Source organism: Aspergillus pseudonomiae, assembly GCF_009193645.1.
Source record: "Aspergillus pseudonomiae strain CBS 119388 unplaced genomic scaffold BDV37scaffold_120, whole genome shotgun sequence".
Taxonomy (NCBI): domain Eukaryota; kingdom Fungi; phylum Ascomycota; class Eurotiomycetes; order Eurotiales; family Aspergillaceae; genus Aspergillus; species Aspergillus pseudonomiae.
The window spans coordinates 77,615-102,925 of record NW_022476112.1 but is presented as its reverse complement, the minus strand read 5'-3'; the positions used below and the strand labels follow the sequence as shown (position 1 = coordinate 102,925).

At 50.1% G+C, this 25,311-nt stretch overlaps 11 protein-coding genes across 11 annotated transcripts; 2 read left to right on the top strand and 9 right to left on the bottom strand.

Annotated features, from left to right (window-relative positions):
- Window positions 1-653: 653 nt before the first annotated feature.
- BDV37DRAFT_288529 (MBL fold metallo-hydrolase) lies at window positions 654-1,403 on the bottom strand (the record flags this gene model as incomplete). The annotated part of the gene is made up of 1 exon (XM_032088289.1): window positions 654-1,403. The coding sequence occupies one exon, from the start codon at window positions 1,401-1,403 to the stop codon at window positions 654-656; it is 750 nt and encodes a 249-aa protein (XP_031935783.1).
- A 568-nt stretch (window positions 1,404-1,971) lies between these two features.
- On the bottom strand, window positions 1,972-2,659 carry BDV37DRAFT_263346 (carboxymuconolactone decarboxylase family protein). The gene has a single exon (XM_032083541.1). The coding sequence runs from the start codon at window positions 2,343-2,345 to the stop codon at window positions 2,001-2,003; it is 345 nt and encodes a 114-aa protein (XP_031935782.1). The 5' UTR covers window positions 2,346-2,659; the 3' UTR covers window positions 1,972-2,000.
- A 476-nt stretch (window positions 2,660-3,135) lies between these two features.
- On the bottom strand, window positions 3,136-6,075 carry BDV37DRAFT_288527 (uncharacterized protein; the record flags this gene model as incomplete). Its single annotated transcript, XM_032088288.1, has 1 exon — window positions 3,136-6,075. The coding sequence occupies one exon, from the start codon at window positions 6,073-6,075 to the stop codon at window positions 3,136-3,138; it is 2,940 nt and encodes a 979-aa protein (XP_031935781.1).
- Window positions 6,076-6,590: 515 nt separating this feature from the next.
- Window positions 6,591-7,877, top strand: BDV37DRAFT_276113 (uncharacterized protein; the record flags this gene model as incomplete). The annotated part of the gene is made up of 3 exons (XM_032085507.1): window positions 6,591-6,794; window positions 6,873-7,387; window positions 7,448-7,877. The coding sequence occupies 3 exons, from the start codon at window positions 6,591-6,593 to the stop codon at window positions 7,875-7,877; spliced, it is 1,149 nt and encodes a 382-aa protein (XP_031935780.1).
- Window positions 7,878-8,026: 149 nt separating this feature from the next.
- Window positions 8,027-8,966, bottom strand: BDV37DRAFT_276112 (class I SAM-dependent methyltransferase; the record flags this gene model as incomplete). The annotated part of the gene is made up of 2 exons (XM_032085506.1): window positions 8,027-8,758; window positions 8,835-8,966. 2 exons carry the CDS (start codon window positions 8,964-8,966, stop codon window positions 8,027-8,029), a joined length of 864 nt encoding a protein of 287 aa, XP_031935779.1.
- A 574-nt stretch (window positions 8,967-9,540) lies between these two features.
- On the bottom strand, window positions 9,541-11,292 carry BDV37DRAFT_276111 (putative O-methyltransferase; the record flags this gene model as incomplete). Its single annotated transcript, XM_032085505.1, has 5 exons — window positions 9,541-9,543; window positions 9,777-10,472; window positions 10,604-10,654; window positions 10,725-11,003; window positions 11,062-11,292. The coding sequence occupies 5 exons, from the start codon at window positions 11,290-11,292 to the stop codon at window positions 9,541-9,543; spliced, it is 1,260 nt and encodes a 419-aa protein (XP_031935778.1).
- A 375-nt stretch (window positions 11,293-11,667) lies between these two features.
- On the bottom strand, window positions 11,668-12,738 carry BDV37DRAFT_263338 (mitochondrial 54S ribosomal protein mL38). Its single transcript, XM_032083540.1, has 2 exons — window positions 12,290-12,738; window positions 11,668-12,232 (listed from the first exon to the last, which is right to left on the bottom strand). The coding sequence occupies exons 1-2, from the start codon at window positions 12,462-12,464 to the stop codon at window positions 11,673-11,675; spliced, it is 735 nt and encodes a 244-aa protein (XP_031935777.1). The 5' UTR covers window positions 12,465-12,738; the 3' UTR covers window positions 11,668-11,672.
- A 2,498-nt stretch (window positions 12,739-15,236) lies between these two features.
- On the top strand, window positions 15,237-15,767 carry BDV37DRAFT_31529 (uncharacterized protein). The gene has a single exon (XM_032090431.1). The coding sequence runs from the start codon at window positions 15,352-15,354 to the stop codon at window positions 15,727-15,729; it is 378 nt and encodes a 125-aa protein (XP_031935776.1). The 5' UTR covers window positions 15,237-15,351; the 3' UTR covers window positions 15,730-15,767.
- A 383-nt stretch (window positions 15,768-16,150) lies between these two features.
- BDV37DRAFT_31533 (uncharacterized protein) lies at window positions 16,151-17,975 on the bottom strand. Its single transcript, XM_032090432.1, has 2 exons — window positions 17,169-17,975; window positions 16,151-17,104 (listed from the first exon to the last, which is right to left on the bottom strand). Exons 1-2 carry the CDS (start codon window positions 17,875-17,877, stop codon window positions 16,341-16,343), a joined length of 1,473 nt encoding a protein of 490 aa, XP_031935775.1. The 5' UTR covers window positions 17,878-17,975; the 3' UTR covers window positions 16,151-16,340.
- Window positions 17,976-20,185: 2,210 nt separating this feature from the next.
- BDV37DRAFT_263335 (uncharacterized protein) lies at window positions 20,186-21,156 on the bottom strand. Its single transcript, XM_032083539.1, has one exon. The coding sequence runs from the start codon at window positions 21,062-21,064 to the stop codon at window positions 20,363-20,365; it is 702 nt and encodes a 233-aa protein (XP_031935774.1). The 5' UTR covers window positions 21,065-21,156; the 3' UTR covers window positions 20,186-20,362.
- Window positions 21,157-22,388: 1,232 nt separating this feature from the next.
- On the bottom strand, window positions 22,389-24,023 carry BDV37DRAFT_291092 (putative amino acid permease; the record flags this gene model as incomplete). The annotated part of the gene is made up of 1 exon (XM_032088862.1): window positions 22,389-24,023. The coding sequence occupies one exon, from the start codon at window positions 24,021-24,023 to the stop codon at window positions 22,389-22,391; it is 1,635 nt and encodes a 544-aa protein (XP_031935773.1).
- Window positions 24,024-25,311: the final 1,288 nt, after the last annotated feature.

Below are 25,311 nucleotides of genomic sequence, written 5' to 3'. Positions count from 1 at the left end.
TAATAGTTTTAATAAATTTTTTAATTAAAAATATATTTTCTTTTTATATAAATTAATAAATAAAATCTTTTTATATTATTATTAATATATTCTTACAATTAATTAAAATAATAAAATTAATATTAAATTAACTAGAGTTAATTTAGTTTATTATCTAGTATCTTTAATAAAAATTAATAATTTTAATATTAAATATAGTTAATTTAAATTAAATATTTAATTTTTAATTTAATTATAATTAAATATAGAAATTTTATTAATATAGCTATAACCTAGCAGTTAAGTATAACTGACCCCATTAACCTAACCTAACCTGGCCAAATGCCACTCTAGTTACATTTGGTGCAAATTTGGGTAGATTGGATGGTGGATTTCCTCGATGTAAGGCAGTAGAGCAGAATGAAAGTTGGAAAGTAAAGGTTGAGTGTAGTTAAATATATGATGATCCTCGTCCTCCAACCTCGGGGAAGTTTCCTCTACTGAACCTCCGTTTGCCATCCAAGCGCCAGGTCTCCTCTTTCCGTCGCTTCGCCATTCAACGCTATCCACGCTGCGAGGTCTCGCCCTCCTACCGCTGGAGACCGCTTTCAGCTTATACGCCTCACCAGTCGGCTGCCTCCCACAACATGAAGAAAAAAAAATTATAGCCGAATCTAGTGCTTATCGAACCCGCTTTCTTCTGCCGCCTTCAGAGCGATGTCAACGGCCTGACTAATCGGCATGTTAAGCGGTTGGCCGTGCCCGGGAATAATTATGTCGGCATCGACTGATTTGAGCACTTTGAGAGCCGAAAGTGCTTCGGGAATTGAGTGGTTAAAGAACCAAGGACATGGCTGTGGGCCCTTGATCGTCGAGCATGCATGACCGGTGACCAGGCAGTCGCCAGTAATCACAGTGCGCGCTCCCGGTACGTAGAAGGCGCTGTGCCCAGAAGTATGACCATGCGTGGCGATCGCAACCGGTCGACCCGGGACATCCAGTTGCCCTGAGGCAACCGGCTGTACGTCGGTGACGGTGATGTCGGTATCGGCACCCACTTTAAGCACCCGCTCCCACCAGTCGAGGGTCTGTGGCATTGGGCCTTTCATAATGTCGGCCTCGGCCGCTTGCTCAAGGTAGTAGCGGGCGGCATGACGGATCTCAATCGGGTCGGAGTAGATGGGCACATTCAGCCGGTCATGAAATGACTGCACCGCGCCAAGGTGGTCGATATGGGCGTGGGTCAATAGAATCGCGCGCACGTCCTCTGGTCGGTTACCAATCGACCTGATCACGTTCTCTATCATAGAGACATCGCCGGGCCATCCACCATCAATGAGGGTCAAGTCGGACCCCTCGCGGAGCACGGTGACGTTGACGTCCGTGACGCTAATGCAAAAGACGTTGGGAGCTACTTCGGTCATTTCGTACTTCCTTCTTGACAGCAAGGATAAAGCTGGTCCGAATTTGTGCATTAATGTCCGCAATATGCTTGTTCCCTTAACAGAGATTGGTGGGGGAAGAAGCCATGTATCGTGACGTAATGTTTAATAGTCAACTAGTTGTCAATGTGGCGGTAGTTAATCTACACGTCATATATAAAATCATATAATCTGAATATAAGGAAGGCCAACAAGGGGTTGAGAAGACCTATTAAATCTTTCTAAAGGCATTTAATTGCAACAGGTTAACCTCCCTGTATTAGAATTACACATCGCGTGTTTTTAACGGCAATATTTGCATACGTTTCGACATTAAACCGTAGCATCTCCCTACTTTTCCAGTGTCATTGCCATGGCTCTTAAGACGCTAGAGCTATTCAAAGATACCCTTGAGAAGTGGATATCAGGATTTTGCCGGCTCCATCTTCCAATGTTGGCAACTTGATTCATCACCATCATATTCTCCTTCCAGTTTACGTTGAAACCTCCAGTTAGCTTCCTCCCATAAAGCTGTTAGTTATTGCTAACGCTATCTTCTGCCATTATCGCCGGCCCAACACGCGAGCTGCGCGTTGTAATCTAAGCGTTCTCCCAGCTGGTGGCGTTCTTATCCAGGTCGATGTTAAGTGTTTCGAGGAAGCGGGCTGTCATCATATAGTGCCCGACCAGCAAAGTCACTGTAGCCAGGCCCTGCTCTCCCAGATTGGCCAGGGCCAAGTCGAAGGTGTCCGTAGCTTTTGGCTTCGCGACGACTTCGTCCACGAACTGCAGCATTGCCGCTTCCTGGTCGGTGAGTTTGCCATATTCTCCCGATTTAACGGCGATAACCTCCTTGTCGCCGACATGTACTAATTTTGCTATACCGATGTGCTGCATCCACTCGTAGGGACTATGGGTAAGTACGCCGACCCGCAGAATAGTCATTTCACGAAGCTTTGGCAGCAGCGGCGATCCTGATAAAGCCTTGCCCAAGTCCAAGTAACCATTGGCGATCTCCGGCGTTGTGCGCAGCAAACCGCGAACGAGGTTGGATGGGAACCGTTTGTATATATGCTCCTCAGTCTCAGTGCTAGTAGCTACGTCGATGAGAGGGATCCGAGCCATCACATCGCACTTCCAATGTTATTTGTTGCAAAAAGATGAGATAAGGTCCGGTGATCAAGAAGGACGATGCTTGAGGAGAACAACTGTGAAAAACCTGAGGAAACGTATATATGTATAGGAAGGAGGAGGGCAAGAATGTATTGGAGTGACGTCTCATAATATTTTCTCCGGGCGAGTCGATTGGGGTGAGTTGGGCTCGTCTTTTAAGAACTACGTATCTGGATCATGACGTCACACAGCCTTATAGGCTATAGAAATTAACTAAATTAACTCGTATAAACTATATGATAAGCTGGCTTCAAACTTTCTTATAAGAAAGGCCCATTCGATCACTGGTCGAGCCAATCGAAACCAGTCACCTTCCACGATCAAGCATCTAGGGGACTTCGCCCCCTTTGACTGATTGGTTAAGGAAAAATGGTTCTCATGGCGAGATTCAATGCTACTGGACATGCATTTGATTGGTGCGAGGTGACATTCTGTTATACTTTCGGGGTTAGAGTGGTATTTGAGTTGGGTTCGGGTTCAAAATCTAGAAACCGCTACCGACCCGAATACCACTCTAATCCCAAACACCATCACAAACATCTATAATCTACCATGATGCACTCTAAGCCCCTCTCTCCTCTAGCACCCTCCTCAACACCAGCTGTAACTCATTCACATACTTCGCTCCCAACATATCCGCATGCCTCCCTGCACACTGATGCACCACCATCCCCTTCTTCGACAACTTGTTCCACTGCCCCAAATACCTCTCTACCCAACAGACCCGATCATCCGTAACCGTCACCAACGGATCCACCGCAAACACATCCACCGGCACCTCCACACTCCCCCGGGGAGCATATCCCTTCGCGGCGCTCGAGAACCCCGCAATAACATCCGTAACATGTTTCAATCCCGCCCTATCCAATCTCAACACCTTCAATCTCTCCTTATCCGCCTCACCCAGAATCACATCCAGCGCGACCTCAGCATCCACATCCCGCAACTGCGGCATAAGCGCCACGTACTTCGGCTCGTCGATAAGTTCATAGAAATACCCGACCATCACCAGTCCCTCGTTCCAGGTTAGTCGACCAACTAAGTCCGCGATATCGGGCGGCCCGTCAAGCGCGCCCAGGAATCGCACTTCCTCACCGGCGGACTCAAGCCGTTTGACGATCTCGAAGGCTATGCTGCTGCCTAGCGAGTACCCGGCGATGGCGTACGGGCCGGAGGGCTGCGTGCGCCTCATGGCGGCCGCGTACGTGTCTGCCATCTCGGTGATGGTGGCAAAGAGGGACTCGCCGGGCTGTACGCCGCGGGAGCGGAAGGCGTAGATGGGACGCTCGTGGAAGGCTCGGGCTAGGTTGGTGAAGATGAGGACGTTGCCAGAGGCGGGGTGGACGAGCCATAAGGGGGCTTTGGGGCCGGAGAGTTGCAGGGGCACGACGGGATCATATTCATTGGTGGTGTCTGATACCAGAGAGAGGGCAGAGGTAGGGCTGGCTTGTTGCTTGGAGGCAAGGCGTCGGGCAAGACCGGTGACGGTTGGGTCCATGAGGAGGTCCGGGACGGTGAAGACAACCTCAAAAGTCTGCTGCAGATCCTGAGTGACGGTGTAGAAGTCGAGCGAGGAGAGACCTAGGCTGAAGAGGTTGGTAGTCACACTGACAGAGTCTGGATCCATGTTGAGGCGCCTGCAGACGAGGGTGAGGATGGTTTGCTCGGTGGACGAGGAGGGAGCCTGGTGGTGCGCTTGGCGGTGCGCGTGGATGATGGTCTCATGGGCTTCCCGCTCGGAGTCGAGAGCCCCCGACTCGAAGATGCACCGGAAATGTGCTCGGGAGAGCTTGCCGAGGGAGGTTCTCTCAAAGTAGTTGTGTGGCAGGGGAAGTATAGCGATGGGTTTGACGTGCACGGCCAGGCTGGCGATGCGCTCGATGGCTTCGTTGGTGGCGACCCGAGCTGCAGCGTCGTCTAGGGCGTAGCTGGGCAGGTATACCACACAGTAGGACTCGGTAACGGCGCCAGCAGGCCGGTGGGCAAAAGCCAGCGTGAAGTTTGGGGTCAGACCGGGGATACGCGCCTGCTCGAGGCTGTGCTCGACCTCGACCGCGAAGATGGTCAGCCCATTGAGTAGGAGCGTGTCCTTGGTGCGGCCAGTGACGTACAGCTGGCCGTGTACGTCCAGGTAGGCGTTGTCGCCCGTGATGAACCAGCCGTCAGACGTGAAGGCTGCTCGCGTGGCAGCTGGATCACGGTAGTATTGGTTGAACAGCACGGTTCCGCGTAGTTGCAGCATGCCCTCTTCGCCGGTTGCCGCCTCACTCTTGTCGGTCTCACGCAGCACGCGCATCTCCACCCCGGGAATGGGCCGGCCGCAGGACATAAACTCGCTAGTCACGTCGTGGAGGTCATCCAAAGTCTGGTCGACCAGGTCCCAAGCCATGCCCGCGCATGACTCAGTCAAGCCATAGCCGGCGCGGATGAAGGTCTGGGCGCCGTAGGGCTCCAGGGCACGAATGAGCTGCACCGTCATTTGTCGCACGGTAGCCTCGCCGCCGGAGAAGACGCAGCGCAGACAGGAGAGGTCCCAGGTCGGGGCAGGTTTGGCCTTCTGCTCCGGTGTGGGGTAACAGACGAGATCGCGCAGCAGAGCCAGGAAGAAGTTGGGGGCAAAGGTGACAGAAATCCGATGGCGATCGACAAGGTCGAGGAAGCGGCGCGGCTCGGCCACCATCAGATCCGTAGCTACCTGGATCTGCTCGGCCCCAAGCCGCATGGCTTGGAGGTGGATCTCAACCAGGTTGACGGCGTGGTCGAATGCGACCCAGCTCATGAAGACGTCCTGTGAGGTCGCCCTGCAGTGCGCAGTTTTACCAGCCGCTGCAGCCAACATTTGCGGCTGGCGGAGACACACAGCTTTGGAGAAGCCGGTACTGCCAGAGGTGAGCATCAGTGCTCCGAGATCATCGGCCCGTTGGTTGCGACCCATCGGAAGCGGAATGGAGGCGGAGGAGGAGGAAATCAATGCGGACTCCTGATCCACACGATACAAACGTGGAGTGTCGACGCCCTGAAAGGCACATGCCATGCGGCTGTTGCTGAGCACTACCGGGTCATCCAGCATCTGGAGAATGTGTTTGGCCTGGGCAATGCGACGGTCGGTCGAAACTGCCAGCTTGGGGACAATACAAGGCAAGTATCCCGCGACTGTGCAGGCCCAGAACCAGCGGATGTTTTCCTCATGGGTGTCAAAATGCAGCAGGAACACCGTGTCCCGCTGTAGGTTCGGCATGGAGGTTTGCAGCCAGTGTGCATCGTGGCGGGCCTGGTCAAGCAGCTGGTAATAGGAGAGACGCTCTCCAGCCTCTGTATCTGATGGTGAGGTCTTGTAAAAGGTTACTCCTGCGGACGTGGTTGCAGCTCGCTGCAGAAGCTCAAGAAGGCTGGTGGCCTCGCGGTGGGGCCGGGTCTCATGGATGCTTTCTGGAGTGTAGCTCTGAAGCTGGTCGTTGCTCAGCCCGAAAGCGGCACGTGAAGGAACAGGATGCAGTAACATGATAATGAGAGGGATTTCGGGATGTTTTCTTTTTTTTTTTTTTCCGACAATCCCTATGGCGCTTGAGTACATTTTTATGGGCGGGCTGCAGAGCTAAGCACTGCCATTGCGGATTTACGAGGCTTGTCTTAGCAGATGAGGCATACTAGAGAGGGGGCAATAAATCCGATGAATCTTACTTGTGCAGGAAGTAGGGCCACTGGAGGGGCGGAAATGTGGGCCGGTTGTTCTGCTAAACCCTGGTCCTTCCCCTCTTCGCTTCCCATGAAGATTGGAACTAATGTACAGTCCAGCAGAGTATCCCTGTCACCATAATCAATCTGACCACAGTCAGGAGGGAGTGAGAGTTATTTATCAGCGACCAAATTCCTCTGCTCTGACAATGGGCTTCGTTGGGTTGTCAAAGAGGGTCTGATAATCTGGCAAAATTGTCCTCTCATCCCACCTCCACCAATTGTCATATTCTTATATTTTGTTATCTACATGACTCGATCACCGTCGCCATGTCGGATAGAATGTCCTCATCGTCCTCTGCCCACTTTTCCACGCTAACCGCGGCAGAGCTGGCGGCGTGGTCGCAGTCCCTCAAGCCAGTAGTGCTGGGTCTCTGTATCACTATGTTGGCGCTTGGCAATTTGGGGGTGATGCTACGTATCTGGGCCCAATGGCGCATTCAGAAGCGCCCCATGCAGGAGGACTACTGGCTAGTTATGGCCGTCGTATGTTTCTATCTTCTTCCGCCGCTCTGCATACACGAACTCGGCTCCGTTCACTAACCCCTCCTTCTCTGCCTTCAGCTCTTTGCCAACGTGGTCTCCATCGCCACTATAGTCGCAGTGCACTATGGACTAGGGTACCACATCTTCCGCGTCGAATCTGAAGATCCGTCGCGACATGCGTTGAAGTGGATATTCCTCTGTGTGTGGCTCACTGCCGCTTTCAACGGGCCTTCGATGCTGGCCACCAAGGTTGCCCTGCTCCTGTACTACCGCCGGCTGTTCGTCGTGCAGCAGATCTGGCTGCGCATCTTCTGGTGGACTAGCATGGTGTATGTGGTTCTGTGGGGCATTGGCTCGACTATCACATACGTGCTCTCGTGCGTGCCGGCCAGCTTCTACTGGGAGCGCTTCGACTCGCAGTCGACCATGCACGGCACCTGCCACAACACCACCAGCGCCGACGGCCTGCCGCTGATTCTGGACCTGGTCTCTGATGTCGCGATCCTGATCCTGCCCATTGCCACCATCGCTACTCTGCAGATGCCGCTCGCCCGCAAATCGGGGCTCATGATTGTGTTCTCGGTCGGATTCATGTAAGTTCCCTCCCCTCTGCCTGAATCTCCTTATATCCATAACCTAATCTTACTCCGCAGCGCCATCGTATCCGCTGTCGCTCGCGTGGTCGTTCTCTACAAGGAGACGAACCTGCACTCGGACTTTACCTACGCGGCCGCGCCCTTCGAGCTGCTGGACGTGATCCAACTCAACATGGCCATCGTGTGCGCGACCGCCGTGCCCATCGCCTCGGGATTCCGCGTGGCTTTTAGCAAGAAGTTTCGCAGCTCCAAGAGCTGGACGGCGGGGGGCGTGGGTGGGAATACGTACCACAGCCGCGTCTCGACGGTAGCGGCTCGGGCCGCACGCCTGCGGCTCGAGGAGGAGGCCAGCAGCAGCACCGAACAGCTGCATATGGGGCACTTCACCACCAGCTGTGCCTCCAAGGACCCGGAAGATCGGGCGCGGAACGGAGCTCTTGTGTCCGCCAACGGGATCGTGGTGAAGATAGATGTGGATATCCGGTAGTATATACTGTACAGTACATAAGAAGTACAGGCAGGCAGTGGAAACATATACCCTAATAGTACCCATATTGATTACTATTATTTTCCTTCCCCGTTCATACTCATACCTCATACTAATAATCCCACCTTGACACTCACTAACAAGTCAACTCACTCCACCCTGGTAGCACACCACCAAATGACCCTGGTATTATCATCCATAAACTTCGCCTTATCCCGCATATTAGTTGTCGTTTCCCCGATCTCCAACTCCGCCTGCACCTCCCACTTACTCCCCGTCCTCACACCCACCTCCTTCCAAAACTCCACCAAACTCTCCACATTATGTCTATAATGCAACATCGTCTTATCCGTCAACCCATTCAAATCATACACCCCGGCCACTGTACTCCCCATCTGCCGTCCACAGACGATCGAGCCGGGCTCTCCCCTCGTCAACCCAATCAACCTTTCCACGCCGCGTAGCTGCCCCTCATAATCCCAAAAGTGCAACAACGAGCCCGCCCAAACCACATCTATCTTACCCTTCATCTTACCCACGATCTCCGCCTTCTCCCAATCCTCATCTGACACACCTAGATCTGCGCCCACGAAGGTAGCGGGGAAGGCCTCCGCATTGTCGCGGAAGAGCTTATAGCCGAGCTCGAAGAACCCAGCTTCTAGATCGAACCCATATAATTGGGATCCGGGAATAGAGGCTGTGTAGACCAAATGCCGAAGCTCCTGGCCGACACAGCAGCCTGCGTCGAGGAAACCGTTGGCAGGGGATACGCGCAGACGGGCAAGCACGTGCTGGTAGAATGGCAGGCGGGAGAGGTGACAGCTCAGGAAGCGCATTTGGCCGATGCAGGGGTAGGGGAAGATTCGAAAGGCTTCATCTCTCTTGGTAATTGCAAGGGGTTTCAGTTAGAGGGGGAAAGATGAGTGCTTCGAAGCAGGGGTGTGTGTCTGTGCCTACCAGGGCTAAGACATGGGAAATGACCTCTTCGGGTTTGAGCCCGCTGTAATTCTCCAGCATGGACCGCGCGGCAGGGTCGATTGCCGTGACGCTGGTTTGGTACCAGGCTGGTTTGGTGGTGGTAGTGCCCATGGTGGCTAAGATTTCGCCTTGGCTGGAAACTCAATGTCGGTTTGATAGATGGACTAGAGAAATGAATCTGGACATGTTCGCCGTTCAGTTTAATTGTAGGGGAAGGTTGTTGATTAAAAAAAAAAAGCCAAGATGCCTAATCTCAATTGCATTTCCACTACCACAGCCTGTCTTGCCTCGACGCCAGGTGCTAAAATAGTGGTATTATGGTACTCCACCAGTTTTTGTATGGTAAAGCATATGCAACGGGGTTTTACGCCAAACTCCGCCTGCCTGCTTAACCTACCCAACCTACCTGATTCGTAAAATTTTGAAACAGTGGAAAAGAGGAGAAGAAAATATAGACATAAGATTATCTATTCAATCCCAGTATCCCCACATACCACCTTGCCGAGGGATGTAGATAGCCTTATATTACCACAGAACAGGTGAACATCTGAACATCTCTACCGAACCAGCAAGAAATCCTTCGAAGAAGGATGCACAGCGAAGGGGGTTGGAAGGGGGTAAGCAAGAGATCAAGAAAAGAGCAACTGATGCCTCACATGCTACCTACCAAGGAGGGGTAACTAAACTACTGCCGACAAGAGCATTTAGCGTATAAAGCTTAGCCATATATAGTAGCTTGCTAGTGCACCGAATCCACCCACCACTAACACATTCCAATCCCCGTCGGATATCCGTCAGCAAATCAAGTCCAAACTTCTCTGCTCCACGTTAGGTAACTCCGTACCGAAAGCAAACATCCCTGCTTCAACTGGCAATGCCCGTATCGGGAGTCTGCCCATCATAATGCTCATCCCAAACAACCTCCACCACTGCCAATGCGCTCCCCTCGGCCCGCCGGACTCCAAGCCACCGAAACCGCCCATCCGCCTCCCGCAGCAACCCGCGCCACTGCGCCTCGTCTCTCTCGCGCGAGTTGAGAAGCTGGAGCATATTCACATCCATGTTACTAGTGAGTCTACGCTTCCACATGGGTTCCTGGGCCGGGTATGGCTCAAGGACATGGTCATGAATCAGCACACGTGCCCCGGGGCATAGCGCCGAGCGCAACTGCCGCAGAATCCGCACCGCATGCCGGTCGCCCCAGTTATGGAGGACGTGGCGGAGGTAGTAGACACGCGCGCCGCGGATGGTAGGTTGAGGGGTGAAGAAGTCATGCGCTTGGAATTCCACTTTCCCGAGTGCTTCTGTTGCTGATGGTATATGCTGCTCCTTCGCGCGAGCAATCACGCCCGGCAAATCCTGCACCACAAACCTCAGGTGGGGGAATGCCGCCGCCAGCGCGAAGCTGATGTCGCCCTGCGCGCCGCCAACGTCGACGACGACGCTATCTGTCGGAAGGGTAGAGAGTAGCGGGTGAATGGAGGAAATCAGTCCCGCGGTGCCCATAGCGGCCCCTGATGCATAACCGCGCTTGCTGGCGGCGAACGTGGCGGCGCGGTCGGGCGACTGTGAAAGGACGTCGTAAAGCGCCAGGCCCCTGTTGGCCAGGGCGAAGCCCTATGCAATGTCAGTGCTCAGTATATCTAGGATTCCCCCTCCCCCCCTGCTGCATGGCGCTACGTTTGGGAATTTGAAAAGACGGGTGATCTGGAGGGTTCTCGAAATCCAGTTACTGGGGTCACACCAACCGACTCATTCGGCTCCTCGGAGCCTGGAAAGCGCTTTAATGCTTCGATAGTCTATATGTAAAACACACCCCTGTTAGCCGAGATGAGGAGCTGCGTTAGGCTAAGGGGGGGCACTATATACCCTGGTCGCGCCGGGCCAGCTATTCGCGCAAGTTGAGCCAATCCAACCATGAAACCCCTCCTGTCGCAGCAGCATGCTGGCACGCGTGTGGGCGACTTCACTCTCAGCGGGCTCGTCGAAGACGCGGATAGTCATGGCGTGGCGAAGGAGGCGCCGGACATCGGCTTCTGGGACGTTACATTGCGCGGATAGGGATGAAAAAGTGATTGTTCCATTAGGCGGGACCAGATGCGCAATGTTGAATTGCTGGATGAAGTGCAGGGCAATGAGATGCGCGTGCTTGTTTTCATTGCATTAGTAATAGTTGTATTTCAGGGGGGTAATGGAGGAGGGGTACAGTGGCATAGGAGCGCAGGAGATCGGCTGGGTCGAGGAGCAGGTCCTGGATCTCACACGCGGCGTGCAGGAGGGCGTTGCGTGCGGCCTCGACCGGCGGGGGCAGCGCCAGTGATGGAGGGCAGGTGGCTGCAAACGAGGGCTCGTCAATTCCGTGCTGGGCTAGCAGGGATTGTAATTGCTTGGCCGAGTCGGCAATAGTCGTGGCCAGGGCTTCAATGCGCGAGGCCATGGTGAACCAGGGGTGTGGGTAGATGGTACAGAGTGTTGGGGATCTTATTTTCAGACGATCTATGCATCTGGGACCTCGGTCGCTGGTTTTCTACAGTGGTTGTCGATGGTAAAAGCCAGATCGCATAACAGACTACACGCACTATAATATGACTACTATCATAGAATCCTACTGCGTATAGTTTGGCCCCCACCAACAGTCTTAGTGCATGCCGCTTACATTTAGTAGGTTCTAGGGTCGGCTTTTCACTACGTGCCTTTGTCAGTCTTTCAAGAGTTGGGATTGCTTACTGTACACGCTGAGTATATACAAAGCACGCGATGTGCCAGTTTGCCTTCCACCTATCCAGCTCTATGAATATCTTTTGAGAAAGACGTGGATCAGACGGAGGCCACCGCCGCACCGACCAGGGCCAGCACACCGGCAAAATAACTCCCCGAGGCCATCTTGTGGCCCGTCCCACTCGACGTCTCGCTAGCGGCAGCGCCGGTGCTGGTGCTGGGGCCGGATCTGTCCGAGCTGGTGCTGGTGTCGTTGCTCACCGCTGTGACGCGGAAGTAGTTGGCCGCGACCGGCGAGCCCAGCCCGGTCTGGTTAAGGAAACTAACCAGCGGCAGGTTCAGCCGGTTCATCGGAGTGTCATCGTTGGTTAGCATGAATGATTCGTAGCGGTTGGGGATGCTAAAGTTGGTGGACTGATTGAAGAGGAACAGGGTGTAGTTGTGGGTGCCCGACCTGGGGGCCGGGGCGATATAAGAGGCCAGCACATTGGCGTCGCTGCTGCTGTTGGCGGCGGTCGTCAGGTTGGCGACGACGGTGTGCACAATCACCGAGGGGGGAGTGGTCTTGTTCCAGTCCGGGTCGATCATGAGCAGCAGATAGGGTCCCGAGTTGCTGAGCCCCATGCCATGGAGATGCGGCTCCGGAGCGTCCTTGGCCACTATAGATGGTTTATTAATCAGTCAGACAGTCTGAAACGGGGATTGGTCATGCATACCGCTCGCGTTTAGAAACTCGCCGGGGGTAAAGCTGACTGCAGTCGATCCCACGGAGAAGGTGACATTCAGCACCTTCGACGTCTCTCCAATGCTCGCCAGCTCAGGGGGGGCGGCATCCGCGGCGAAGGCAGTGGCAACCGCGGCGAAGGCAGCCATGGCAGAGACAAGACGCATGCTGGGGATATATGTTGGAGCTGGACCTAGCTGAATCCACAATTGGGTGGGAGTGGGGTTAAATAGAGAAACCTGCGAACTGTGCACTGTTCGACACTTTGCCTATAATAGGTCGGTTGCCGACAAGCAATGCGCGAATGGCTCCATCAGCCTTGGCCCTGTCTAGGGGAGAAAAGGTGGCGTTTCCACATGGTTGGTGGCTATTAGCGCACATGGTTCAGTATTTCATTTAATTAGCATCTCATGGCTGCATCTATGGCGCAGTCCCCCCTACACAAATTATTGTACGAATATCTACCTACAAACCCAGCTTGCTTACTCGCGCAATTGCGAACTGGACGCTGCTGGTTATCAACATACGCACAGGCGTGATAGTAACAGCGTCTACTAGGGCACGGCAGGCCTCGGCGAGGTATTAAGTTCGCTTAGGAAATATATATGACTGTAGTTTTTAAATAAAGATATTACATATAAAATCGCGACTAAAGTATTATTTAAAATAAACTTCCTTTAATATTAAATAATTTTCTAGATTTTAGTAGTATCTACTAATTCTTTTCTATATTAATTAATTAAATATTGTATAATTTTGTTAAAATAAATCCTATATTAGTAAATCCTATAGATAATTATAGATAATTTCTAAAGTTATGTGAAAATTAAATATTTTATAATTGTAAATAAAAAATACAAAAAATACAAAAAATAAAAAAACAAAATTATATAGTACTTTATATCATATATATTAATAAAAACAGATAGTTATATAATTCTATCGATTTATAATTAATTAAACTTAATTTTAATAAAATTAACTTTTCTATAATAGACCAAACTTTCTCAATTATTATTATTTGATTTTATTAAATTTTTGTTTATAAACTAGTTAACTTAATGTAACGGCGGTATACTATATAGGTGCCCCCAGGGTATTTGGGATCGTTGATCCCGAATTATATGACCTTTTGGCCTTGTGGAATAGGGTGCCCTGGCTCTATCTCTTACACTTAAAGTCGGATTTTTAAATTATAATTATCTAAAATTTAAAATAATTCTATCTATTTTATTTAATTCATATCTATTCCTGAAGTTATTAAATATTTATCCCCTGTATTTATTAACTCTAAAAGTTTTAGTATAGCGGCTAGCCCTACTTATGAAATGTCAATCTTGATCTCTTTACCCCCTCTGGGTTAGAAATTGTCAAACGTGGCCTTTTCGGTTGCTCGGGCTACTCCTTGGGCTGCTCCTCGAAGCCAACAAACTTCTCAGTCTCATGAGACTGCGAGGATGGTGAATGGGGTATTTCCAATGCAGAATTGGAAGACTCCTCCTCAGCCTCCTGGTCAGGACTCAGGGGTGGAGTTATCAGTGGTGAGCGGCATAACTCTGGGATTTTGGTTCTCCTGATCAAGATCTGTATTGGCCGGCTGTGTCATGTCTTTCACGATGTTCTGATGGACTAGTTAGAACATAGAAGGAAGGCATACGAACACCTCGGCCCTCATATTTTGTTGACCGGGGATGGATACAACCGTCCCCGTCTTAAATTGTGAAACATCTTGACTGCAATATGTTTGGCAACGTTGATTTGTGATGGTATCAAGTTTAAGAAGCTGGCTTTAAGAAAACCCGTGCCAAAGTTCAATGCGGAAAGGGAGCTGAATATATTCTCGCGCTGGCCGGAATACTCCCAGCGATATTGTGGGGCTTTGAGACCGGATTAAAGCTGTGTATACTTCGGACTAGAGTCCTCTGATTGTCTTTTGGTGCCTCAAGAGCGTACGAACAGTGCTGAGAACGGAAGACTTGTTATATTAAAACAAACAACCTATTACGCCATCTCAGATGCCAGCTGTCTGGAGACAATTATACTCTAAATCCGTACATAACTTTTCCCCCTTGATAAAATTACCCAGCTTAAAGACCAAGGGTATATATAGTCTGGTGAATAATCGCCCTCGACTGTCTGATGAAGACCTTGAATATAACTAATTACCCGGAGAAGTACCAAGGGAAATCGACCCCGACACCGACACAGTAAAAACGAGTCAGAGAATAAGAACAGTGGCCATAGTCAACTGATAGCACTCGAACTGTACAATAGATTCGGTCTTCTTCAGCTTTCAGTTGAGGAAAACGAGAGCTTGCATTTCTGCAGCCAGTGGAGCTTTGATCCTGAAATATACCCGGATCCACATAAACTATGGTTTGTTTACTGTCAACTAGTTGTTCGGAGAAAGATCTTTTCTAGTATTTATCCGAGTTTTCTACCAGACACCTAGATACTACAGTATTGTTTACTTCGTACTCAGCCAATTCCTTATCTTACAGATCTCTCGAGCTATATTCAAAAGCTGCCAGGAAACATATCGGATGATATTGTAAAATCTCTCCTGATAAATGGTGTCTGTATCATCCCGGAAACCGAAATTTGAGACTACTTACTACATAGCTATGCCAACCAGACCTATTGGGATATATCGCTGCTGGATGTTAACGGCTTACACTTGTGTCTATAAAAATACGGAAGATAATCAACCAGACCTTCCTCTCTTTCAGGGTGTGATGTTTACAGGGGTTTGCACCAACAGATTCTCTTCAGCCCTCTTAACGACGTTTCGCGACGATGATAGAAGTGCGAGAGATTTTCTATAATCGGGTAAAACCTGTGTACGAGCTTGATTATGAGACGGACGGCATCTCTGGCAATGGGACAGATGCATGGCACTGGGTGGGCCATACCCTGTACCGTGGCACAGCGATCGGGCTTCAGTAAAACACAATACAATCTGATATACAACTCTATTCTCAGGGAATACACAAGCACCTCTGGTGGTGTATCTACATTCGGGATAAATTGATTGCGTTGGGATCAAGGCGTTCTATGTGTATCTACAAAAACGCGCATACCGTGCCCATGCCCGCACAGCCTGACTTTAATATACGTGAGACCTCCTGCAGGCCCACGATAGAAGGCAGCCTCAACGTAGGGTGCGTCCAGGTGGAACACTTGGCGCAGCCACTCTGCCTAAAAGCAAAGATCTGCATTCTCCTTGGTCGAATATTGGAGTCCTGGTACCTTCTGCTTAACAACAGCCCAGGCGCGGCCATTGGGACCGAGGCCATGTACTACCCCAACCCAAACATATCTATAATCTCGGAGCTTTGGCAGTGTGACGGGGAGCTGGAGTACTGGCGACCCATTTTCAACATTTCCTGCAGGCTACTCCGGAAAATATTGCGCCAGATATTGCTTATCTGAATTAGGGGTTTGTTGGGGTTGATATTTTTTTTGACGGTTTGCCCTTCTACCGGCCCCTCGCACAATATTTCTGTAATTACTCTTTCTCGAAATCCGAGAGCGAAATATAGTCTTTAAAAAGGGTGGAAAGCGCACTTTGCCAGATTATCTGTATCCTGAAGAATCTCCAGGGACAAAAGCTTGCGTCGAACATGAATGGGGTTGGTGCGGCAGCGCTGCTGCCTGCGATCATCTTTCATCTTATTCGAGTTCTCGTCACTTTGAGACTGGGAAACTAATACTGGGCGAATGGCAAAACCGGTACCCGTTTGCGGAATTCTCGCGCGGTATACATTGTGGGACGAACCGCCCCATCATGTCCTTTCACGGATGTTCCGTCTTAGGCCCTTTTGTCTTTTTGGCTGGCTACCTCGATGTTCAATCCACAGTATGTGTTTCATGTGATCTCCTGAGGTGACTACGCCGATGCTTAGATCATGCAGAATGAAGTTGGAGAACCACTTCACGTTTTGTGATTCGGTTGCCGGGTCCCTTCAGTGGTCATCTAGCGAACTTATAAAGAATCCAAGGACACGACAACCATCCTAACCGATATGAGCCGAGCACCAACCCTAAATGGAACTGCGTCTGGCATCAGTGCCCAGTTCATGCCTACTTGACTTGCTATCAAGTACGGACCGGGGAGAAACATTGGACCAGGACTTGAACTTTGCGATTTGTCTCTCCGCCAACATCTCAACCTCGATTCCCAGATTCTGAATATCATTCATGCACTGTTGCGCTTGTTCTTCTATTTCATGTATGTGCTTTTGCGCTTCTTCTTTCATTTCGTTGATACATTCATTTGCCACATTGCGTACCTCTGAGTTCCCATCGTCGACTTGCTCTCGAAATTCGGCTTCGTTCATTTTGCATTCGTCGAAGAACTGATCACGAGAATTGCTCACAGCACTATCGACAATCTCATCGACAATCGGTGATATGTGGCGCTTAATTATCTTATCGATATATCGTTCCAGGCGGCGGCTTTTGATCAGCTCGCCCTTGGCAAAGCTGACACTGGCAGACTCAGATGGCAGGTCACTGTCTACATCATTTGGCATGGCTAGCAGATGGGCGTGTCCTGATGCAATTAATACTTCGCGAACCTGGTCTTCTGACAAACTACTGAACTCATGTACAAGATCCGCAAGTCTGTTACGCTCTTTGCGGCCAGGAGAGAGAGTACGCGTGAAGTGCGTTGGGCGGATTAACGATGGGGACGGAGGGGATGGGCGGAAAGTACTCGGTGTATCGGGCTCAGTGGGAGAGCCTCTTGATGCAGGGGATGAAAGGAGCGCTATTTTTCGTGGTTCATTGTCAAGTGGCATTGAATCTAGGGATTACTAATGAGCTATTGAAGGCCAACGTACATAGAGCATCAGAAGATGAGAAAATACCTCTACGCCGTTTTCTAACCACCTGCTCGGACACGGACTCCTCACAATATGGAGGTGGACCCACCTGCTTCACCTGTTCGGACACGGGTTCCTGACAGTATGGAGGTGGATCGGACGGTAGACCGAAGACATGCCAATCTCTCTGGACCATGCGATGGCGAGCGTGGTCAAAAGGCTCTGCCTCAAGACTTCGTCCTCGCAGGGCCTGGCAGAAACTTTCGAGCTTATCAAGTTCTTTATTCACACATTGTCGTCTGGCAAAGTGTATACGGAGAGATTCGGATCGACAGATCTTTGCAAACGAGTGGAAATTCAAGTCTGCTGGCGTGGCTGGACTGAGAGACTCCGTCTCAGATGGACAAAAAACAATGCCGATCGTACCGAGTGTCAAACTCAGTGTTGAGACGGCCGAAACATTGGTGACATGCGCCGGGATTGTGGGAACCAAACTGGGTGAACAGAGGCCGTCGTTGCTAGTCTTGTGTAATGTACATTTTTCGACTCTTTCTGGGGGAATATTCAACCTCACCTGAGCTCTGACGCGAGGGTTAGCGAGATCTGCCGTAATCGAAAGGGTGATAGATCCCCGGCCGGCAGTTTTATCATGGAAAATACGAAGGCTAGCCCGACACGACACGTCGAGACCGGGTGAATGAACAATAACTGCTTTGTTGAATACCCAGGGCGGGTTTTGCGATGGGGTGGTCATTGTGTTCTTGCAATTCGTTGGATTAAAAAGCGGAACCCTCGATAAATCGAGTATCCCTCCCACCCGGGCTTTGGAACAACGTTGAGCAGCCCTGACTCGGGTAATATAGCGGATCCAGAATGATAATAACAAGAAGATGAGAGTAAGGTGGTACAAGCTCTTGCGGCCTGGTCACGGGTACGTGCCCAATCCGAAGTCAACAAGTGAAATCGGAGAGTCCTATGAAAACACAGGAATGGCAGGACTGGCGGCGAGAACGGCAAAGAGCCAATACTTCCTTTACGGGATGATTCTGATGTCGCAGGGAGGGAGATGATGAAGAAACGGCCCGCGAGAATGGAAGAAAGACGCGGCTGGGGCTTGGCACGCGGACCACGTGATGGGCTACTTCGGGTGCGATCCGGATTTACGTATGTCCCTTCCGTCCACACCCGATCAAAAATACCATAATTCAGAACTATACATCCAATCTCCCGTCCGGTCGGCCGCATCCGCAAGGCCCACGATGTTGAGACTGAGGATGGAAGTGGTTCTTTCCGTTGGCCAGGAATCTGTTTCCCCTGCATGCGATGTCAGAGCAGCGTTAACCAAAAATTCATGGAGAGGTGCATCACGCTGAGCCATGTGAATGTCGTTGGGTGAACTCTCCTGCATCGCATCAATGGCGTTGGATTCACTGGATGCGTGGCGTCGTCTGTAAACTGTGAGAAAGATGAGCCAATGCGGGTTTCACGTTGGAACACATGAGTGGCAGGACTAACGGGGGAATGTATAGACCTTCGAGTGCATTTGCGGCGATCATGGTTTAAGTAAAAGACTGTTCTTGAAAGAGAAAAAACCAGGATATATTAGCCTGTGATTGCAAGGCATTCATCGCTGTGCATTCGGTTGCATACTGACGACTATGTGGGACCTATGCCCTAGTATGCACATGGGACCTCTGGGATGGAAGTGGGAATAGGGCATTTATACTGGCTCATTTTGTTGTTCCTGGGACCTGGGTGTATCTGTTACCCAGAGCATGTGGCAATTTATCTACATTGCGTTTATCTTTCCCTGTTAACTATGGAGGTGCGTTTCAAAAGTTATCGAATTATACGTAGAGTGGCATAATTTAACTGTTGTAATCTAGCAACAATTTAGCCTGACTAGGATTGGTTAGATTAACATATAAATTTTCTTAATTTATCTACATGTAGATTAATTAAGATCCATACAGGGACAACCAATTGGAGACTAAAACCTGCCATAAGCTCTCACTGGGGGAAGCTGATATCAGTGATGCGAGTGTGTCCTTGCCCAACATGAAGCCATATTCCTAGAAACTATGCGGGACATGGGAAAAGGGGAACGATCCGAGCCGTCTAACACTTTAACAGCGGGGAATTCAACCTTGTAGGGACACTCATTGGACTTGCTTGTGACGCACCGACGACCGGAGAACAACCTGCGAGATTAACTCCCTTGCCATAAACTATTTACGGTGGATAATGTCGTGGGCATTGTTGTAGGTTGCCATCTCCCCAAAACCCCTCAAATCCAACCTGTTAATCCGATAAGCCCTGTTTGGTGTATTTCTGCCGAGTGCAAGGGCGCCTTTAGCCATCATGTTTCCGTATATCTGGGTATAGACAAGGTGGGGTAGAGCCATATTGACCACACGCCAGCTATTATACTAACGAGGGGAGGAGAATGCAAACGTACTAACATATCGTGATGCACTACCGAGTATACGCCTTAAATAGGTATCGTTCTTATTTACTATAAATCAATCGAATAGCTTCTAGCTGCAGCCGCTAAGTTTCCTACCACTAACTTATTCTTTCTTAGACATTCTTTATATACCTCCTAACTTATCTCAAACAGTTTAACAAAGTCAAAATTGTATAAGAAGGAGTCTAAGTTGAAAAAAAGATGAACGGTGCTGGGGTGTCAAGATAGTAGGATCTCGAGATTGCTTTACTCACAATTTTCGCTAATAGATATTTACTACCGATTTCGATCTACTAAGAACTAAGAATCTCAGGGACTCTCCGAGGAGCCCATGTATACTTGCAAAATATCCCTGGTAGAATCACAAGGCAGATACAGTTACCAATATCCAATCTTCCAGACAATCCGATACGCATATTGTCTGGAACTTGCAAGAGGTTCAAGGATTGGACCATATCACTTTTTAATCATCTGCTCGAGCTGCTAGTATTTCTCTTGTTGCCCATTGGCTTCCCGTGCCCCGAACGCGTAGCGCCATATCGCCGTCCTACGCCGAAGGCGCCCTTACAACGTAGTAGTGGTTGGTGTGTGTGCCATATATTACTATAGACTGGGATTCATCTATTTGCCGTATGAGCTGGTCCATACGAATCATCGCCCAAATCATCAACACCACAGCTCTAATCCTTACAAGCAATGATAACTCGTCTTTGCCCGTCTATCTGCTTATCTGCCGCCTTTGCTGTACACTGGTTTCTGCTCTTTCTGAAGTTTAGTGTCGTCCCTTCTTAGCATCGTCGTCTAGCGCCTTGTCCAACTCTTTCTGGTAGTCCTCTTGGGCCTTTCTCAGATCCTTCTGCAAGTCTTCCATGTCTTTCTGCAGATCCTTCATCTTGTGATGAGAGGGACCATGCTGCATGTGCTGGGAAACGCGGTTGATCTTGTCCTGAAGCTCTTCTACCTCCTCTTGTCTTTTCATCACAGACTTTCTATTGTGATGCAGCTGATTCAGTGGATAGAATTGACTCGGCGGATATGGACCTTGCGGGGGATATTGTTGATATGGACCCGCTTGCGGATATAGCTGCTGAGGGAATTGCTGCGGGTAGGGACCGCCCTGGGGGGGAAGATTTTGTTCACCCTTATGCTGGTGCTTCTTGTAGATGTCTTGAGCAATAGAACCGGCAATCGCACCACCGATGGTTCCGAGGAAGCCGTGGTTGGCCTTGTGGCCAGCGAAACCACCGACAGCACCACCGGCAAGGGCACCGGCAAGACCACGCTCACCATCCTGGGCCTCACCAGGGGCGGCCTGCTGCTGTTGCTCGTTGTAAGACTGAGGATATTGATTCTGAGGCTCTGGGTACTGCTGCAGATATGATTGCTGAAAGCCTTGGGAAGGGCCCTGGGGAGGCGGAGGCCCAGAGTAGCCATACCCATTTTGGGAGGGGGTTCCATAGTACTCTGAGTTCATTATTGGCAGTAGGGATCGAGCAGGTTTAAGGTAGAATGTTGAAAAGTAACGTATGCTGAGTATTCTATCACACTTCCCAGCAGGTGAGCAACAACCTTTAAATATTTGAATTTAAGAATCTCGTCTAGCCCTAAATATCCACTCCCCCTTTAAGAAAGACACTACGAAGGAACGTCAGCTGGGATATGTCGACATCACACACTCTGCATAAAGCTTCTGTCCTGCAGTGCCCGTATTTATTTGGACATGATCGGCGTTCATACTAAGCTCTTGTTCATTATTGGGTCACGTTTTGGCCCCCATGTATCCACACCAGACTCATTTTGGCCCCCACGTCTGGCTTGTCCCATTGGGTCTTGTCCATAGCTGTGTCCGTTTTGTTTTTTTTTTTAAAAAATATATATATATATATATATATATATTCGGTAATTCCGTCTATGTTACTTCTGTTGGACAAAAATCCTGAGTCCGGGCTCCGATAGAGTATCTCTATCTACGGGTATCGACTCCACAAATAGAAACCCTAGCCACGAATACACGCGTACATTTTCTAACGGATAAGTTGCCCTTTTCGCTAAGAAGTGCCAATATTTAGTCGGCTAATCAATTTAAGCTGCCTTCGTAGATTCTTCCAGCGTTGCTACAGTGTAAACGTAGTTTCTCAATTGATCAATACATCCAAAACTGCCGGGGGAGGCCGGGATTCACTGGTAGTATAGGGGCCCATAATGGGCCTGTGGGCCCCCAATTGGGCCCCAAACAGTGCAAACATAGGGCTTTACGTTAAAAAACGTGATTTATCCTGCTTATTAAGCGCCTTTATGAATGCCAAGACCAATATTTATGCAAAAATGGGTTTTGGGGGGGGGGCCCATTGGGGGCCCATCGTGGGCCTAAGGGGTTGGGCTTGGGCCCGGTAGTCAGGGCCCAGGGCCCATGGGGGTTGGGCCTTGGGCCTGGAGTTTGGGCCCATTCGTGGGCCCTGAAGAAGACTAGACCTGACTGCGATGATATTACTAATGGCTCGTAGCAAAACCCTCTTGTCCTGGTCCGATGGATCCGTTGCTATGAGGAGTGGAGAGCTATTGTCGGCAGCTAGCAAGGGATGGATTGACGTTTGCTCATGGTGAATTTCCAGCGGATCATATATCATAATTGATGTATAGAATCATGTTGTAAATATCCGTACTTACTAAATATCCGTACTTACCTTCAAATCCACATACCAAGGAATTTTATGTACAAGATGCACTCCCGTCATCTGCTCGGAACTAGTAGCTGCACCGCAGCTTTCGCCACGTCGTAACCGACTACAAGAAAGCAGCTACCAAAGAATGTTGAACTTTGCCAACCCCTTTCTAGGCTGTGGTTCCGGTTCGACCTCTTCGTGGGACAGGTAGAACTGAAGCAGACCGACCAGCGGGATAGTATCCAAGGCGATAATGCGCGTTTTCCTCCAGAATTTATAGCCCAAATATAGACCTAGGACTATTGGGATGTTGATGTACGATGAGATAAAGGTTTCGGTATCCCAGTGGCCACTGATGAATGTGCTGAAGCCACCAGTGATAAGCAAGAGGGTGAACAAGGTCAGAGACGCCCAGGTGAAGTAGGGCTGGAAGGGCGCGGCCCATGGAAGCTCTCTGTGTCGGTCGACTCCTTGCTTCTTGCAACCGTAGTAGAATCGGAGGTAGACGATGCAGACGATGAGCCAGTCCACCAATGTTGCAACTGCTACAATATCACGTAGCCATTGAAAGACCACCGTTGCTGAGTGGGAAAGGGACATATATCCCAAGCACATGAAGCTTCCTATGAAGCTGATAGCCACATAAGGGACAGAGAACCGGTTCAGCCGTTTGAATACTGCAGGAGCATGGCCATGGACCGCCATGCCATAGAGAATGCGGGACCCAAAAAGGATATAGGAATTGCCAGCAGACCAGGCGGATGTAACGATAATAGCGTTAATAACTGAGGGTGCGACCTTGATCCCCGCCCGATGAGCCGCGATAACAAATGGGGACTGAGAAGCCGTGCCAGTCAGTTGAAGAAGAGTAGGATCATTCGATGGAACAACCAAGCCCATCATGAATATTGACAGGACATAGAAGAGGATGATGCGGTACAAGACGCGCCTGGTCGCCTGTGGTATTGATTGGCGCGGATACCTGGTCTCAGCCGCTGGGATCGTGATATTCTGGATTCCCGAGTATGCAAAGATTGCATTCTCTAGTGTGGTCCAGAAACCAAGGAACCGGCCAAGAGCACCTTTGATCCCAAAATACTGAACAAAAGGCCCTGGGTCTCTCCAGTATCTAAAACCGATAGATTGACCAGTTGGTCCTCCACCGCAAGTAATCACTAGCGCCATGATGTTCACCCCAACGATTAGCAGAATTTTCAAGATAGCGAATGAAAACTCAAGCTCTCCATAGATTCTGACGAACACCAGCGCAGTGATAAGCACTAGGAGGCTGAAGACGGTAATCCAGATTGCGTTGTTAATGATGATCCAGAATTCAATCAGAACCGAGGCTGCCACTATCTCAGCAGGGAGAGTGACTGAGTATAAGTATACTTGATTCCATCCATTGGCAAAAGCCATGGCTGGGTCAAAGAAGTATTCCGCATAACGCACGACACCGCCACTGAGCGGTACTAAGGCACCCATCTCTCCCACCGTCAGGACGACACTCATAACACCAAGGCCAACGATAGAATAGGCAAGGAATGCACCCAGTGGGCCTGCCGTTACAAGTGCTTGGCCAGAGCTGAGGAATAGACCTGTGCCAATTGTGCCAGCAAGAGCGATCATCTGAAGGTGCCGTTGGTAAAGACCTTGCCTGACAGCATGTACTTCTCCGAAGCCACGCCGGATGAACCCTATGTCGCCATCGGTTGCGCTAGAGCCGTCTCCTTCTGCCAGTTGAATTCCTGATCCTGATTCAGTAGGCATGTTTGTGAATCGATGTCGACGAAGAGTGGCCATATACGGCCCAGAAATAAGCCCCAGCCAGGAGCGGGAGGCGGGAAGAAAGAGAGTTTAGTTGTCCACGCTCCAGTGAGTTCTGAGGCCAGATTAATAGGTCGTAGTTGTGGATAAGCTTGGGGCTACCAGATAGCTACCATGGGAGCCCCGACGCTTAATAATAGACTCTTCGAGCAACTCATGACTGGATGACCACAACGCTCTACAAATAGTGCGGTTTCAATCTCCTCCTATGTTCTAATTATATCCATTGATTCGTTACGCATAAGTGCAACTGACTCTACTGCTGTCACTTAAACACAGCATACTTGTGGCAAATGTTGCGGCGGAAGATCTGCCACAGCGCCATCGCAGTGTCATTGTCGAACGGCAGCGAGGCTTGGATGGCGCCAGCACTGCACAGCCCGTTCTTGTGGTCGATAAACGAGATCAGAGTCAGTCCGTCGCCCCAGGTCAGCGTCAGCTCCCTGTACAGCCAAACTTGGTATGTGGATACCGGAAAGAGGGCGTTATGGGAATATGATACACCAAACCTGAGAGAATTGGAGGCGAGATAATGGCATGCACAGTGAGACCAGAAATGTGAGACCGGTTGACTCCAAATGGGGAGCATTCTGGGATATTGCATCATTTAGGCCAGGAAGTTTCAATGTGTTCGAAAATAAGGGGAAGAACGGGTCGATAAGTAAGACGATCCACCCAATGCCTTCTAAAAGACTTTTGACCGATGGGACAAGAGAGCCGGTGCAAAACCTCACAGTGACTGTGTTCAGAGAAGCGACACTTCAACGGCTGCGTTGATCCTCACCAGAATATTATGAGCAAAGTGAATATTTCTCGAGTCATCTTCGGTCAGATAACTGGCGCTTTTGTTGAAGACGAGCGTCTCTAATGTCTTTAGTCCGGTGCACTCGTTCGGGAGAACCGTAAATACTCTAACGCATCATCTCTGAGCTTGATCTCCCCGGACCGGCCATCTGTCCTTTCTCTGGTGGGAAACGAGATGCGTCCAACCACCACCGCACATTGCGTCTACCGCTATAGCTAAGAGCGTTCTGAATCAAAGACGGCAGTCAATCACTCTCTTCTCAGCTATCGAGAAAATCAGGTCGCCCTACACGAGCGAACTCACCAGCCGTTGATGTCGTCGGGACTCTAGCCAGCTTCAACCGAGAGTATGCAAGAGCGGCGATGGAGAACTCGGACACCCATTCTTCAGTACGCGTCGGCCAACTGGCCTTCTCACACGGCAAGG

Bases quoted from the DNA above. Each gene is read 5' to 3' on its own strand.
- BDV37DRAFT_263346 (XM_032083541.1), bottom strand. From the start codon at position 2,345: ATGACTATTCTGCGGGTCGGCGTACTTACCCATAGTCCCTACGAGTGG.
- BDV37DRAFT_263338 (XM_032083540.1), bottom strand. From the start codon at position 12,464: ATGCGTCTTGTCTCTGCCATGGCTGCCTTCGCCGCGGTTGCCACTGCC. The intron at 12,233-12,289 runs GTATGCATGACC...AACCATCTATAG, and splicing joins CGAGTTTCTAAACGCGAGCG to TGGCCAAGGACGCTCCGGAG.
- BDV37DRAFT_31529 (XM_032090431.1), top strand. From the start codon at position 15,352: ATGTGTATCTACAAAAACGCGCATACCGTGCCCATGCCCGCACAGCCT.
- BDV37DRAFT_31533 (XM_032090432.1), bottom strand. From the start codon at position 17,877: ATGACCACCCCATCGCAAAACCCGCCCTGGGTATTCAACAAAGCAGTT. The intron at 17,105-17,168 runs GTATTTTCTCAT...AGTAATCCCTAG, and splicing joins GGTTAGAAAACGGCGTAGAG to ATTCAATGCCACTTGACAAT.
- BDV37DRAFT_263335 (XM_032083539.1), bottom strand. From the start codon at position 21,064: ATGAACTCAGAGTACTATGGAACCCCCTCCCAAAATGGGTATGGCTAC.